We start from the raw sequence: 17,895 nt of genomic DNA on the forward strand, positions 1-17,895 counted from the left end.
ATAGTAATGAGGAAGAAAGGATTCGTGGTTGACCTGCACTGTTGATGAGACAAAACACAAGAAAGGGCAGGCATCCTTCATACAAGAAAGTTCCAGTTCTGAGAGGCGAAGATGGGCTGAGTGGAAGGCAGCTGCAGAGTAGAAGTCTGCACCACAGTTACACAGCCTGTATAACCTTTGCAGATAATCAATGGAGACAAACCAGCATTGCAAGGAAACTGCCCCCCTCATCCCAAAGAACAGCTCCAGACAGATTCATCTAACCTGTGTTAAATCTTGATGCAGAGACAAAAAAAAGTTGAAGAAGCGTCTCTTCCTCTGTTGATTGTAAAGGGAGACTGGAAAACAAACTGAGATGCAGAGCATGACAGTACAGAAGTCTGTACTGAGCAGTGAACTCTGTTCCTTGTAATAGTGTTGGATTGATGGTTCTGCTGGTCTGCCACCCCAAAGATAAACCTGAGAAATAGGAGCTTCTCAACCATACCCATGACTATCTTCCATCATCTTAAAAGGAAAATCCTCTTTTTCTCTTTAGAGACACAAGACCTACTGACCTATTAGGAGTTTATTTTTCATAAAAGTTCATATATCACAGTATGCCTATGAATATAGCACGAACTGCAAGTCTGCTTTCCACTGTCAAAAATAATAGTAATTATCATATGCTTAATGTGTACTTAATGTGTTTTGTGTGTCTTAAAATACACAGCACTTTCTGTGCCTGTTTGGCCTGTGGGTTGCACAGTACAGGTTTCATTGGTTCTACACACACGACAGCCAACTGACTGTACAGGTGATTTTGTGTTGGCTTTGTTTCTCTCCGTGGTGTTTTTGGCTGGGGTAGAGTTAATTTTCTTCAGAGTGGCTAGTGTGGGGTTATGTTTTGGATTTGTGCTGGAAACAGAATTGGTAATTCAAGGATATTTTCATTATCAATGGGCAACGCTCACACAGCATCAAGGCCTTTTCTGTTTCTCACCCATCCCATCAGCAAGAGAGCTGGGCATGCACAAGGTGATGGGATGGGACACAGCCAGGACAGGTGACCTCAACTGACCCCAGGAATGCCCTAGACCACATGCTCATGCTCAGCATGTAAAACTGGGGGAAGAAGCAGGGGGAACATTCAGAGTGCTTTCCTGGGGATGCCTGAACACTTGCCTGACAATGGGGAGTGAATTTCTTGTTTTGCTTTGCTTGTGGGCATGGCTTTTGCTTTACCATTTAAACTGTCTTTATCCAAACCTAAGAGTTTTCAAACTTTTACCCTCCTGATTCTCTTCCCCACCTAACTGGGGAGGGGAAAATCAAGCAAATGTCTGCGTAGGACTTAGCTGCCAGCTGGGATTAAACCATGACACTCTCTTAAATTTTTCCCAGTGGTAGCTGCTTAAAAAGAAGAGCTATTACATATGAAAGTGCAATTTTAAACAACATTCCAGTTCTCCAAATCAAAATTTATCTAGACATGGTAGCAGAATCGTGCTTCTGAAAGTACAACAACCTCTGAAAATGGAAATTAGATAAATTGAGCAAAAGAGATTTCTTTTTAAATTAGGAATCCTATCCTACAAAAAAACAAAGTATTAGTTACATTGGGAAAAACCTAATTTTCAATTAAAAGGGTTTTTTGATATTAATGCATTATGTTTTGACTCTGGTGATCTCACTTCATAAGCCTTCAGGTGATGAGTGGGCGTCTCTCCATAAAGCCAGAACACAAACTATTACTGTAGGTGAGTTCACAAGTATGGTTGGCATAGGTTTGCCATTTTCCCTTGTTTCTCAACAAGGGAAATAGCTTAACCCACCAAAAAAAAGCTTGGGGTGCAGTTGGCAGGGACAAAACATATAAAGTTCTTTAAAGATAGTGACATGGAGATGGGGAAGCAGCTTCAAAATAGTGAGTGTTCTAAATCAGCATATTTCTGTACTGACCCCTTCCAGATAGAGAAAATTAAAAAAAAAAAAAAATCAGCACCTTCTCTCAGAATTCTCTGCATTGCCAAGCACAACAGAGATCTTCTTGACATATAAAATTAGTGGGACCCAACGGAGCAGGAGTTTTAAAAGTGTTCTTAAACACCATTGTTCATTGATTTTATTTTATTGGGTAGCTGATACCTTCTAAAGATAAACATTAAGAAATACCATCCCAAAACTTACATTATTTTAAGAATGCACAGAACTGTTGCCACATTATAATTATAGGGTTTTTTTATTATTACTCCATTTTCTAAAAGTAATTTTCCAATTCTTACAGCAAAAGTGTTTTCAAAGATAAATTCCAATGACAATTTTTTGTAGGAAACCAAGTATAGTGCTTATTGGTTACTGTTGTTTCATGTTGGCTCTTGAGAAGTTGATTGTGGATTGATTGCTGGACCCAGAAGGAACTGCTGGTCGGGGCAGAAAGGTCATTTTCATTTGCTTTTATCTACAGAGAAGAAAAAGACAATACAATATCATCTTTCAAAAGAAAATCTCTTCTTTGCAATTTGTCACTCAGAGGTAATAATGGAGGAGTGCTAGGAGCTAGAAAGAATTATTATTGCTCCCTCACTCTTCTGAAGCTTTAGCCTTTAGTCCTCTCTATTAGAAAAGCTTTTCCCTTAGGACAGAGAAAAACAAATAGGATACTGCACTCTGTTGCTTCTACTGATGCCCTGGATGAGGTTCATTGTAAGGTAGCTTTAAAGAATGATACCATGAAATGTGGAAAAGTTAATTTCACCCTCCTACCATAGCAGGTTTGTTCCTGTCCCATATTAATTAGCACTAAGAACAGACTCATTTTATCTGAGGTACAAACTGGGGCTTTCTGTTCACCTGTTGGGAAATCATTTCTCAAACTAGCCAATCTCATTGTTGAGACATATATGCACCCAAAACTTCAGCTTGGATTTTGGCATGCTTCCAGTCACTCACTGTTCTCCCAGCCCATATTAATCAACTTCCCTGCTGCAGCAGACAACATTTCAGCTGCAGTTGGCACACAACAGCAGCATGGCTCAGCCGTGCTTGCTGAAGGACTTGCCTGGTTTTTACCTTTACCTGAAGCATTTCCTCTGCTTGTTAAACAGTTGGAGAGGGAGGTGCTGTCACTAGTCCTTGTTCCCAGCTGCCTCACCCCACTCATATGATGCACTGCATTGATCTTTGCTTGGTTCTTCTAAGAGACACTTCAACTCACCAAGGCAACAGAAAACTAACCCAGAAAACAAAGCTAATTGATTTCTGCCCACAGAAAGATCTGCCAAGCACCAGGGCATTTACAAAGGTTGTCAATAACCAAGTTACCCACTGTGAACACAGGAGAGCAGGGAGATGCTGTGTGTTACTCCTGTTAGCAGTGATGAGCTCACACTAATTCGAACACTGCTGGCACTGCCTGCAGCACCTTTATTTGTGGAATCAGAGAATGGTGTGGGTTGGAAGGAAGCTTAAAGGTCATCTAGTTCCAGCCCCTCTGCCATGGGAAGGGATGCCTTCCATTAAACCAGGCTGCTCAGATACCCATTCAGCTTGGCCTTGAACACTTCCAGTGGTGGGGCATCCACAAATTCTCTGGATAAACAGTTCCTTACCAACTTCACAGTAAAGAATTTCTTCCTAATATCTAATATAAACCTACTCTCTCTTTCAGTGGAATGCCATTCTACCGTCTCCAACTACTCCATGCCCTTGTGAAAAATAATCCCACTCCGGCTCTCTTATAGGCTTCCTTTAGGTACTGAAACGCTGCTCTAAGGTCTCCCTGGAGCTTCTATTTTGTGAAGACAGCTTTTGTTTTTGCAAAACAAAACTGCCAGCTTAACCCAAACAGAACATTTTTGGGGGGTTATTGTCTGTAACACAGGGACAATAAAAATTTAATTTTTCACATCAAGCTGTTTGCAAGTTTGCAAGTCAAACAGTCATGCTTCATTTTGTGCTCTTGTTGCTAACTGAACTCAGGTTTTGTATGGGCCTTCATACCCATGTCTCAGTCTAACAGCCAAACTTCATCAGTTTCTTTCAACTGAACTTTTTAAATTAGGTCCCAGTCAAAACGAGGATCTCCATGCCTGGGATGCCAGGCCTTTTTGTCGTATTTACAGATACCAAGACAACTCAGGTTCTGAGAGGGCTTATTTCAGACAAGCCTGTCACCAGATAGACAGCCAGCTAACCCGTTGTTTTCTTGAAGTTTCAGAGAAGCATTAAGTAGTCTTTACTAAGCAAAAGAGGTGGTTACCTGCAACAGCCAAAACTGGGGAATGAGCCTGTTATTTTTGCGTGACAGATGTTCCTGAGACCGTGCCTGTATATGGTGCTCTCTTGACAGGAACAGGCTGACATACCTGCAATAAAATGTTTTAAATATTTCACTATTTTGTCTTCTCTTGCAATTGCTAATTGGACAAAATTGAAATAGAAGTCCTATGATGATCTGTCTTTCTATGAAATGCATCCCAATACTTTCATCTAACTTTTCTCTGGAAAAGATCTCTTGCACTCTGATTAAGCTGTTCAGTTCTCAGCTTTTATCAGTGGTGGGTAAATCTGCTCAACACTGTAACAATCCAATTCTAAATCCATTTTTTAAGAAAAAACAACATGTTCCACCTCATTTTATGGATTCTTCTGTTTGTTAGAGTATTCACATTTTCCAGTGATGTTTTTAATATATCAGGTAAGAGAGGTAAATAAGTATCAGTGAAACAAAGCAAATTCTGCCTTGCGTAGATATCTATCACTCACTATTCCAGTTGCTGGCTGCAGGAGGCTGAGCTGGTTGAAAAATCACTTCTGAAGACATGCTGCAATTGATATTTGGGTTAAGGGAAAATGCTCTCAAGCTTTGATGGGAAATGGAAACCACTACGTTCATGGAAGTCTTTCAGAATTGTGACTTTATCAAATTTCTTATAACTATCAGCTTAGTTTAGGTTTGATACTGTACTGTGTGTATGAACATGCAGGCAGCTCACTACATCCTGTGAAATTGTGTTCTTTGGAGGAAGGTGTCATTCAGCCACTTTCACATGCCCTTCTCAGTCCATCAAGACAACAGAAGAAAGAAATATACAGAATTATTTTGGGGGCATTTCACTGGACCTTATTTCACATGGATTCAGCTTTTAGATCCTGCAATTAATCCCACAGATTCAGGAGGTCATTTAAAAATGTACTTGCTCGGTATGCTTTACTGTTCACAGTATGCTAAGGATGCAAAAGCATAATGGATGCTTGTACAGTAAATAGGCACTGAAAAGCCAATCTTTACAAATTTGAAATATTTCTCTTTAAAAAATAGAAGACAACAAAAGCTTAAACAGGGTTATCTTTCTTGGCCCAGCAGTGCCGTTTGCAGATGTTCTGTTTTACCACATTCTTGCAGGAACACAGCAAAATGTTCAGCGCTCTGCAGGGTTTAGCTCAAAATATCTGATCCATGAAAGAATTAGAAAATTTTTTATTTCTTCCTTGATGCAATATTTCTTCCTGCATATGAAATTTGGGCTCTCTGATTTTCAGTGAAATCAGTGATGAAATGTAGCAGTTAGATTACCCAGAATCAAAGCTTTGTCCACTTTTATTGCAAGTAGGACATGTTTATTTTCAAAAGTACTGAGGCTTAGTTCATGAGCTGGACAGACTACTGTAAGAGCAGGAACTAGTCTATGATATTTTTCTGTAAGAAAAAGAGCAATAAAATTTGAGTGCTTTGTTTCCTTTCCTCCCACCTTGGCATATTTTGATTAGTAAGGAAAATTACCATTGAATCCCCAAACTTCTTTTCCCAAGAACTAGTTATCCTCATGTTGTACAAGGCATTACAGAGATTTATTAGTTTAATTAACCTGTTCCCGCTGTCTGACTCGTTTGTAGACATATGGAGGGAATGGTGGACGGGAGACATATTTGCCTTCTCCTGCTGTGACATTGAAAACTCCGCCTTCATAAACCACTTTGCCTCTTGAAACTGTCACAACTGGAACTCCATGGCAGACCATTCCTTCAAATATATTGAAGTTATTTGCCTGGTGATGTGTCTTTGCAGATATTGTCCTGTGTTTGCAAAACAACACGCAAAAATTACTACGATTCGTGCATTTGACTTCATTATAAAATGTTGCTAAATTGATATAGGAAGAAAATTTAGCAACATTATTTAACTACAGCCCTGTACAGTACATCAGAGAGCAGCTGTAAAAATAGGATAGAGCAATAACATTTCATTGAACAGTAATTGCATTTCAAAAGAATGAAGAGGGAGTCAAAAGGACAGAACTCAGCAGCCTTTAAATGCAAAATTTTCCACTACAAAGGAGATTAGTGGAAAAAAACCCAGGTTGTAATATTTTCTTTGGATAACATTATTTTATTTTGCCTTGTCAAGCAAATATCTATGCACAATTCGATCAGAAAAAGCTCTGACCTTTTAGCTGGAATGACTTGCAATTTCAAGTTTGAAAAGCATGGCTGAAATGTTTCAAAGATTGAGTCTCACAAATAACACAAAGACCATTTCATTGAAAAGTCAGTAGATGGTAATGATTTTTTGGTAATGCTTAGTGTGAGCTTGATTGATTCAATGACTGACAGCCCAAATATCTTAAGGCTGCTAAATAATAATGACATCACACTTCTACATACTATTCCTCCAAGGGTATTAAGTAAATTAGAACTTCAGACTTCAACAGTACTCATTTGAATGATTGTATATGTATATATAGACCTCATTCTATATGATTTTTATATTTTCTAGACAATTTTTCCAACCCCAAATGGCTACTTTAAAGGCAGAGCCAATGCTAGAGCTGGCATTACTGTCTGGAAGTCCAGGCTGTGTATACTTCCTTTGTTGTCCATTTTCCCTACTAAGCTACTTACTATATACTGCAATTACAGACTTTGAGTTTCAGTTAACTATTTTATTAACTTCCTCTATGCAAGCTACAGATTATATATATTATTTAGAGAGTTTATATTTTTATTGTCATTAACAACATTATAGTTAACATTACAGTTTCTGAAAAGAAAGAAGCTTCATGCTTTTGGCTACTAATCAGGCTTTTTCCAGGATGGGTGCTCACACCACAAAAAAATCTATCATGCATATATTATAATGCATATATGTGCATTAATATTATTCCAGAGACTACATCTTTCTGCAAAGGAATTATCAAGGTCTAAAGAAATATAAAATATTAATAGATTAAAATATTGATCCATTTGGAGAAGATTTTTTTTAAAACTTTATTCAATATCCTTATCAAAATGAGAAACACAAAAATCTATATCTTACTTGAAGCATAGCCATTTTCAAAAACAATCATACTAAATATTCAAAATTATTACATATGAAGAGGAAAAAAGAATTCATGGAGGGATACTTAGTTTCCTTTCATATCATTCTGGTGAACTAAGAGTAATTGGTTCTACTAAGGGCTACATTTAAATCTTGGTGGTAACCAACATTTCAAAGGCTATATTTATATGTAAATATCATCTATGATCACTCTACCCATAGGGGTAAAAACTTTGCCTTACACAACACACCTTGAATAGAAAACTTATGCATGCCTGCTCACCAATATCAGCATCACCTTGTAGGTTCACTTTGGGAAAAATCAAACCTCTCTTGTTTTCACGGGTCCTATTGCATGCTGTCAAACAAATTTATACATGGTTGTTATAATAGCCCTATTAGGAGTTTCTGAACATATTCCTCTAGCTTATTGCATTACCCATATGGGTCCAATTGCTAGAACAGAAAGTAAGAACAACTGTAATATAATGATCTTCAACATTCTCTGTGTATATATCCTACCTACTTGCACAACAGCACCGGGACATGATAAGAAAAATTGAGAGGGTAATTTGAGGAAATACAGAAAAATAAGCAAGATCCTTCATCAACATGTGAGCTGTTAAAATGTGGTAGAACAAGATCACTAGAGGTAACCACGCCTCAGAGTTAAGTACGTCCTTCATTTAAAAATACAAATTGAATGGAAGTTGGCACATTTTGAAGTAATATCCATTTGTACAGCTAAACCTTGCAATAGGACAAAACACATTTCCAGAGCTTGCCTCAGCAACAAACCTCAATGGAATTCATTTACAGCTCTTCTGTTGAAACAAGCTGTTGATCACACTGCCCTTCCTGAAGGTGAAGTGCATTTTCCCTGATGGAAATCACCAAAATTTGCCTGTGATTTAACCCTTTGACATTATCAATATCAGTAAAAGTTTCAGGTAGCAAGCAAGCAACCAAATAGAACTAGATGGTATGTTTGGGTCTGAAGCTCATAATTCAGCAACCTTATGCAACAGGTTGTTTACAGCTGCAGCACCAATTTCAGTAGCAGGCAGCTTAGCAAAGTTCTGATGTTTATTCTCAGCTAACGGCAAAAACAGTTGTGATCCACTAATAATCCAGGAAACCAAGACTGCCATCATGGTGGTGTACAGCCTAACAGCTGTCTCCAGCATCCCAAGTGATGCCTGACATAAGGGGTTACTCAGCATGAGAACAGATTCTGACTCCAGGTTTCAAAAATTTGTATTGTATTTTTAAAACAAGACTTGTAAAATTATCTAATTATGCTTATAAATTGCAGTGGCTCTTGTTTCAAACAACCTTTTCCCAAACGGTAGCAGAGATCAGAACAATTACTTCAACACTTAAAAGAACATTCTCCTTTACAAAGAGGATACTCTAAAGACATCAGGTCCTATATTGTTCTTACTCACATCAGTGTTTCCATGCAGTTCACTTCAGCTGCTTTTGATACAGCTGGATTGCAAAGCAATTTGAAGCTATTAATATATACATTACCATTCCTCTAGTACCAAAGAGGAAGACATGCATCTGAAATTGTCTTTTTTCCCCACTATACATCTGTCCAACTAATGTAGAGTAATTTAGTCTAAGAACAGCTAACAGATTTGCTCTGTGTGAAGATTCAGTGACAAGCAGTACTGTATTTATTTATGCTCTACGTAAGAAAGGACTTCACAGCCACTCCTAGAGTATTGCAACTAAATAAAATGCAGACTGTGGCTTGAAACTTGAAAAAAAGTTACTTTTTAAAGTAACTCTTAAAAAAGAGTTAGCAGCTTAGACTAATGCTGCATCCCATAGGGTAAAATTCAAGACTATACAAGTAGTCAATTCAAGTTATGACTTAAAACTTTGTTAAGGAGTTCGAGGGACCAGTTTTCATCTCAACAAATATTTCTATGCTTCAGTCAGAGATTGAAACAGCAAACAGTGAGATACAGTCGGGCAGGAGGGGGGTATGGATGAAGGGAAACCATTAGATATTAGAGTGATCTTATACCTTTCATAATGCATTGGACATAAAGCTGCATCAGCTCTAGAACCAAAACTTGGACTATCATGAGTATTGTCCTTTTAATTTTCAAGGTAACATAAGCAAGCAAATGAAGGATTTAATTACATTCAATGGAAATAGCTACATACCTCACCCAGATTTCTTTAAAAATTTCAGAGACCAAAATATGAAGGAATGCTGTAGATGACAGCCCTCAGGGAAGAATAGCTGTTAAAATGTTTCAGTAAAGGGAGGACACCTATTTTATAATCAATTAATTACCTAATTTAAAACATAGTAATAAAGTCTGTAACTGAAAACAGCTGCTTTGTTGACAGCAGCCAAAGAAAACCAGTTTATGTAGGAGTGAGTATCTGAGCTGTAAGTAACTTCTCTCAATGCTTATAGCCCAGCATCTCTGAGCTTTTCAGAGCTGGGGGTAGTGAGAAATGCCACTTTGCTGAGGACAGCCTTTGTAAGCTGCCTCTTCTCATCACCTTCAGATACCTTTGATCTCTACATATTGTTAACCCGCTTTTCTAAAATCTAAAAAAAAATACATCTTTCACCTTTCTGTGTTTTCTGAGTCACCACTCATTTATAACAAAATTAAGAGTTTTATTAAATAGAAAAGCAAAGAACAGGATAAAGAAAATAGAAGAAATAGAAGAAAGTCTTCAAATCTGTGTGTAAAAATGCTAGCTATAAGCCTATAATGTGGATTAAAAACCTCATGGCCTACTTTATATTGAGGAATTGCTGTAACTGCATATGCAAAAATATGCAGGCAACTATTCATAAAGTTCCTAGCCTCTTAAAAAATATCTTCAATAAATATTACCTTTGAGTAGTCATATGAATAGAGAAGATTTGTAGATAAAAAGAGATGCAAGAAGAGGCAGGAAGTTAATGTTTGGTGACTTTGGTGATCAAAGTGACTTATCTGAAGAAATGGGGTATTTATTTCATGCAATCATATCTTCTAAAATTCATCATTTTAAGGGAGTATACAATGACAACAAAATAAGTTTTTTATTATGGTAAGTAGCTCATTTGTCAACAATATTATCCAGTCTGGTCCTACCAATTGTTCCAAGCTGATACAGAATGAAAGTGAACATTCATGAAAAGCTGTGGGCAGAAGAGAAGCAGTGATGAAAAAATAGCTTGCAGAAAAACATGCAAAAAAAGAAGGACACAAATTAGTCTATTCAACGACTAGAGAAGATCTTGAAGCGTTTACAAGGGGAAAAAGATCAAAATTATGTAAAGAGAAAATAAAGAATTATTTAATTTTTTGGGTAACATTTCTGAGATTCGCTTCTCTGAAGAGACCAAGTGACATTTTGGAGAAAGCAAGTTACTAGGGAAACAAACATCAAGCACTCTCAGAGAGGCTTATCTTTTTACAGGTCACAGAACCAATGTCACTGAGGTTGGAAAGCATTTCTGGAGATCATCTATTTCAAGCCCTCTGTTCTGATCAGGGTCAGTCAAAGTAGGCGTCTCAGGGCCATGTTAAATTGGGTTTTAAGTGCCTCCAAAGAGAGACATCCACAATCTTTATGGGCAACCTGTGCCAGTGTTTGATCATCATCACAGAAAAACAATATTATTTATCATGTTGAAATGGAGTTCCCTATATTTTAATTTGTGCCTATTGTTTCCTTGTCCCCATTTTCTTAATTTGAGATAAGATGTCTTTGGCAGAATTCTGGTGAATTAGTGTACATTCATGCATGCACACTGCTTTCACTTGTGCAGAAGAACATGGGGCTATTGAAAATGCCAGAACATACTTGTCCTATGCATAGATATTTGTACACCACATTATTTCATTTTGCCTCATTGTGATTAGATGCAGTCATCCATATATTCTGTATTCAAAATTATGCTCATTCATCAAAAGAGTAAGACTGTTACAGCATTATTTATTCTAATCTTCTGCTAACATCTTGGTTTCTTCCTCTCTTATGTTACTAAAAATTACAGGCAGTTACTTGGCAGAGTGCTTAAACATTGTAAAGTCCCCACTTAAGCCTCTGAGGCTGAAGACTTGACTACAAATGAGACAGACATAGGCTACAGATTTTGGTTCTAACAAATGCAAAAGATTTGCATGGAAGCAAAGGCATGGAGGGAACATATGCCAGGAGACAGGGGAGCTCTGACATTTTGCTGATTCACATCCAGTAACTGTTTCCCTTGAATTGCAAAAATACTGGAAACAAACTAGAAAATGACATCTTCCTCTGTCATGCCAGGCAGGTAGATTACAGAGTGACCTGTCCTTTTCCTCCCTCCCATCCCCACTAAAGGCTTCCCACATCTCCTTCTGGTCATCTCCCACGCTGGCAGCTGTACTGGGGCTGCAGCCACCACTGCCCTGCTCAGGGCTTGAGCCCAGCTCCAGCAGCATGTGTGGGGCACACGCTGGGCCTGCCAAAGTGGGCCACTCCAGCAAAGCCCTAAGAGGATGGTGCTACCTGCACAGCCAGCTCTGCCTTTGCAATCAGAAGTATCTAACTTCTCAGCTATATTTAATGAGGGAAAAACCCTGGGGAGTGTGGCTTCCCAATTTGCATGTTGTTGTAATGAAGTGGCTGGACTTAGAAAGTTAAACTCTATTTGAGACAGGTTTTTTATCCTTATGGGTGTTTGATGTTGCCTTTGGGACCTGATCCAGAGTTCACTTGCAAGGCTCTGACAGGCTACAGTGAATTAATTGAGCCCTAATATCTGCTGGGAGCTGGATGTCTCTTTACAAGGTCTTTAGGACCTTCTGCCCCTACTTTACAAGGGATGCTCAGCTCTTTTCACTGCCTGAATTGGGCACTGCAGTATTTAGATTCCTTGCTGAGCCTTTCTAAAACAAGCCCTAGAGATTTTATACTCTTGCTTGCTTTCAAATAGCTAAAGGCATCAGCTATAGAGGACACTGACTTGCTGACAGGTGAAATTCCCTTTCCCTACTTACTCTGCTTTCTCCTCCTGAAAGTCTTTACAGTTGCTTTTGTCTCACAGACTTGGGGCTTTTATATTATTTGTGTGCAGCCACAAAAGAAGTCAATGAGCAGTCTTGATCAAAGCACAGATTAAAATAAGATGGTACAATGAGTACACATTTGCTGCCTACATGCATTTTTCCCGAGGAGCTCTCACAGAACAATCCTGTATGCACAGACTGTACTTGGGATGCTGAGGGTGTTGAGGTCTGCAATATGATATTTGGTAGCACATGGCTTGCAATAAACCAACAGGTCCCTTTTGTATTTTTGTGGCCTTTAATGAATGGAATAAGTGTAAGGAAGCTAAGGAAAACACCTACTTCGGCAGGACTCACAACCCATCTTTTGTAACACAGTTTCTAACCAATTTGTACATTGAATGTTTCTTCCCAATAATGCTTGCTGTCATGAAGACCTGCTAAAACCAATATTCAGATGCTTTTAAACACAGAAACAAATGCTGTAATTGTTGATATAGTATTTTCTGCAGAAATTACAGGAAAATGCTATAGAAATAGGCCACTCAATGAAGCTGACACTTGAAAGCCTCAGCTAGAGCAGCAGAGTGCTGAAAGCAGAACGTTAAATTGCAACTGCTGCCAGTTTGCAGAGCCAACACGTTAGATTCTCTAGGGTTTTGTAATCTAGAAAGAGAAATTCCTGAGTGCTCAGATAGCACCCACGTTATTGAGCAATGATGTGGGCGGGGAGATGCCACTGATTTTGTGGGGATACAAGGTTTTGTATGAAAGAGCTGCACTACCTTTCTAAATGACTCTAGAATATTCTGTATAGACTTCCTCTGACAGATAGTGATAAGAACAATTCCTCACAGCAATATTTCAGCAACTGACTAACTCATTAGTCTGGTATCAATCAGAATTTTAAAACTAGAGCAAAACAACCTCAAACCAGAACTGGAAAATTGTGTTTCCCTCTTGCAAGACTTATGGTTGCAAACAAGAAAAAAAAAGTCATGCACAAAAGAGGAAGAACTTAGCAAGAAAGAGGAACAAGGCTATTGTGAAACTGAAAATCAACCCCCAGAATCAACAAAGCCCAGGAGGCTGCGCCTTGTGTAACATCTTAAATGGCTGAAATCCATTCGCTAGATCACTTTTTTCTGCTGGGCTGTTTATGCCCTCTTCAGGATTTGTAGTGAAATTAATAGACAAGTTCCAGTGAGGTTTATTTATACTTTCTCATATAGTTCACAAAATTGTACCTGCAGAGAGACTGTTTCCAGCAAACCCAAATGGATAAACAACAGGAACAGTACCAGATCCAGAAGAAAAATTTTGGCTGAACTTAAAATAAGCTTGCTCAATAAGAAAATACAGTTCAAATGTTTTAAAAAATGCTTAAAGAAAACCTGCACCTTCACAGCCAAAGAGGGTGAAAAGGCAATTAGGGCACTCAGGAGACAGTGAAGGGAAGCAGAAGAAATGTTTGAGACCCAAAAAAATTAAATAATTACAGAAGCTGACAAAGCACCTTGAGAACATTGTCAGAACTCTGCTATCCCTCTTGATTCATTTGTCCCCAGGTAGAGCAGAAGAGAGTTCAGAAAACAATCCTTCAGGGTTTTTTTAAATTAGAGTTCATAGCTGCACGGTCCTGAAATAGCTCAGTGCTGGTATCTCAAAAATACGCCTGCTCAACATGCCAGAAGGCATGATGCACACGAAAATCTCCCTGACCCAGCACTGGGCAAGCCTCTATATTTATTTGGGTTGTTGGCTATCCTGAAACTTCTTTTGCTGGTGCTGTCAGGTTTTTTGTGGGACTTCTGAATAGCAACCTCCATATCCTCAAATGTTGTAGCTTAAAATACAGAAGATTTCACACTTTCACATGTTTTTGGTATTCATTAATATAATGAAATGAGTGAGAATTACAGAGTGACCTGTCCTTATCATAAACATATCAAAAATCAAAAACCCAGAAGATTGATCAAAAGACTTTTGTTTGTGTAAGGTAAATCTAGGATTGGGCAGAGGGTGTGGAGCATGTTATCTATTGGGCTACCAAAATCAGACATGTCCAGTTGTGTTTCAGAACTTTCCTACACCTTGAGCAGAGTATTCAACTTTTTTCTTTCCAAAAATCAAAGGTTGAAAGCACAGTGGTATGGTCACACTGCTCACTAGAGCTGAGCCCATGAAGAACCACCACCCCAGAACACTTCCTGACCTGCTGCTGCTGTGTGCACGGGTGGTCAGAGGTAGGGCTTGGCTGTTAGAGTTCCTGCAGACTTGAGTTACCCTGCACAGCCCTGGAACAGTGGAGATGCACTCACAGAGCTTGTAGGCAGCTCAGCTGAGACACAACTCCCCAGGTGATCTGGCTTTGACAGACAGCCCTCAGACCATTTCCAGGCAGCTTAAACAAGACCAGGATGGACACAAGAGCCAGAGCAAGACTGAAGACATAATTCCTGAAATATTTCTAGAGTCCTGACTATGGAGTTGGCTGATGGTGTGAATACACCTGAGGACAGGAATCAGCTGTAATGCACAGTATGCTGTGTGAGTTCACTTCATGCCCCTTCCATGGGATCAAGTCATGCAGGGTGAGACACCAGGATGCTGTTTGTGCATCTGTCAGTGCAACAAGCTCTATTCTAGCAGAATTACTGTGCACACAATCAGAAGACTCCTTAAATAAAAGCATAAGAATGAAAAGATTGAGCTTCAGAAGTAAGTTCAATCTACCTTTAAACATGCTTTAAGTGGCTCTAAGTTCAAAACACAAGTTTGTAATGGGTCATGCTGCAGCAGGCTCTTCTCCCTGCCCTTTGCAGTGGAGGAATCCAAACATGCTCCAGCACTAAAAAGACTTGCTCTAAAATCCCAAAGGAGTTATTTTTACTCTTAGGATACCAAGCCCTGGTTGCATAATGTACAGACTTTTTAATTTTTTGCACTTGGTCAGCAGTCAGAGAGAATGCTTTTTAATCCATCTAGAGATCAAAGATCTCTCCTTGCAAACACTATTGTGGGAGACAAAACCCTTTAATTAATTCACGAGGTGCTATTTAAAACTACCATAACCTCAACTAAAGGCTTACTGTTGTACAAAGGCTTTGTGTTGCTTTTTTCCTGCAGAAAGGCTGGAAGGGGTGGGATGGGGAAGGTAGGGGAGAGAACAACTTCCCATGCATACCTTGTAGCTTTAGGATCCCAAATAACAATGTCAGCATCAGAGCCTACAGCAATTCTGCCCTTCTTTGGGTAAAGGTTAAAGATTTTTGCTGCATTTGTGCTGGTAACAGCTACAAATCTGTTTTCATCCATTTTTCCACTGTGCTGCAAAACAGTACACAAAAGCAAACTCATTACTTTTTTAAACACAGAATGAAAAAAATGTTCTTCTTGTTGAAAAACTAGGATGAGTGATGTCCATCATTTTTTTAAAAGGCCGTACTGAAAAATTTAGAAGTAAAAGTAACTATTTGTCTCAGATGCCCATAATTCAATGTATTTTCATGAAATATAGTAATTTTATCTTACTTTATCCCACAGCAAAGAAAAAAAAAAACAACTTTAAACCAAACACTCTGTGGATCCAGCCTCAAGTCATCTGAAATCAAATGTTTTAGCTGGCTTTAAATCTGTAGTCCTGCCCAGCAGTTTCCTCAGGAAACGTAACATCTCTCAAGTATCTTGGTTTGAAAATGGTGACACAGTATCAAGGGGAGCCTAGAAGTTGATAAGGCAAGGCAAGGTACAATGAGTAATATAGGAAAACTGATTTGCAAATTTCTTCAGCAATGAAACAGAGTATAGCAGTGATCAGCAAATGCTGCAATCAAGTAGTATAAAAACCAGATGACTGATGTGACATTTCAGCAAAATAGCAAATAACAATGGATATACATGTGTCTTGAGACTGTCCACTGCTGTGTAACTAATTTAATCCAGCTTCCATGACTGTTGTTTGTTTGTAAGCCACCTACACTGGCAGTAATATTGTGCACAGGTCAGTCTGGGAATCAGACTGTCATAAAAACATATTTATGGTGGTTTGTGAGCAGTCATCTGAGAAGAAAAGTATAATGAAAATGGTGAACACTGCTCTTCTAAGTAATGGTGTGTGGGAAGAGAGGGAAGCTGTTCAAACAATCTCACACAGCTGTGTAATATTTTACAAATGAAAAAAGGAAGGATATTACCACTTGAAGAACTTTTAAAAAATGATCTTGCCCAACAGGATGCACTGTTCAAAATCAGCACTGATGAGCACATTCATGTCTCACATTCATGTCATTCATTTGGTCTCAGTTTCATATGAGCCACAAGCTAGATTTCTGTTTACACCATAAGAAATCTCACTAGAGCTGTGCCACAGGTGAGTATAGGTGAAAGTGTGTGTTTGTTTTTGTACAAACTGGAGCTGAATCCCAAATACAGATAGGCAAGAGAGATCATGAACCACGTTCTTACCAAGTGTGTGAGGTAGGTAATTATACTGCGACAAATGAGTACGCTTCAGAGTGCATTATCAATGTGACTTCACTACTGCAAGAGAACTTCAATAGAACTAGAGCTTTCAGAACGTAACAGTTTTGCAGTAGCCAGAGAAATCATAATGATAGTAAAAGGTTTAAAATCATAGAAAATTTGGAGGGCTAGAAAGAATGTTAGGCCCTGGGAAAATGTTAAAGATAGGCCCTGGGAAAGTTAGGCCTTGTATTTGCTGGACCATGTGAAAATACACCTGTGTAACCAGTATATGATAAATGATATGATTGTTAGATGTGATGATTATTTAGTAATTAGATGTAATTATTGTTTTGTCATAAGTAGAATAATGAGAAACTATGAGGGGGATCACGAGAAACCCATGCTTGGACGAAATCAACATATACTATAGAACAATGTAAGTCTAATAATTAATATGTAAGTTCTATAATGATAGAATATAAAACATGTTCATCCCGAACCTGCATCGGAGTCAGATTTGGGTCTGTACCCCTGAAACCCAGAGCTCTTCAATGAAAGCACCTGCATATGATCATTCCGTGATGATGTGTTCCTGAACTCTGACAGTAACACCTAGAATGCAGCAGATTCCTCAAGAGATTTCCTTACCTCCCCCCTCATCAGACATTGTCTGAGAAGCACTGACCATTCTTGTGTTGGAACAAGAATCTGAAGTCAGTGGGACTTGAAGCTGCTCATTTCATCTCATCACATTAGAGAAGCATTTCTTAAAACGTAAATTAGAAGTTGACAGGCACACCACTGTGCAAACTCCTCCAATGGCTAAGTTGGAGAGAGATCAAAAAAGGAAAAAAAAATACACAGTTGATAGAGTTGAAACTGTGGGTACCTCTTTTATTTTTATTTCACAAGCTGAAAAAAGTGCTTCAAAGAAATATACTGGCAGTACCACTGAAAAAAAAAGCAATCCCTTACTGCTAAACAATAGAAATGATTCTTTAGTGAAATACTTTAGACAGGAAGAATCTTCTTCCATCTTCCATGAGCATAAAGTGAGAGCTAATAAGGACTGTTACAGTTTTCATTTGAATGAGTTATCTTAGGATAAAC

General features: G+C 38.5%; 1 protein-coding gene across 1 annotated transcript in view; it reads right to left on the reverse strand.

Annotated features, from left to right (window-relative positions):
- Positions 1 to 4,240: 4,240 nt before the first annotated feature.
- Positions 4,241 to 17,895, reverse strand: part of DPYS (dihydropyrimidinase) — a 28,877-nt gene continuing 15,222 nt past the window's right edge. The window contains exons 7-9 of the mRNA XM_038129121.1: positions 15,506 to 15,648; positions 5,850 to 6,057; positions 4,241 to 4,346 (exon numbers count right to left, since the gene is read on the reverse strand). Of these exons, the coding sequence (XP_037985049.1) occupies positions 4,272 to 4,346; positions 5,850 to 6,057; positions 15,506 to 15,648 (426 nt within the window). The 3' untranslated portion in view covers positions 4,241 to 4,271. The remainder of the gene's footprint in view (positions 4,347 to 5,849; positions 6,058 to 15,505; positions 15,649 to 17,895) is intronic.

Source organism: Motacilla alba, chromosome 2 (genome assembly GCF_015832195.1).
Source record: "Motacilla alba alba isolate MOTALB_02 chromosome 2, Motacilla_alba_V1.0_pri, whole genome shotgun sequence".
Taxonomy (NCBI): domain Eukaryota; kingdom Metazoa; phylum Chordata; class Aves; order Passeriformes; family Motacillidae; genus Motacilla; species Motacilla alba.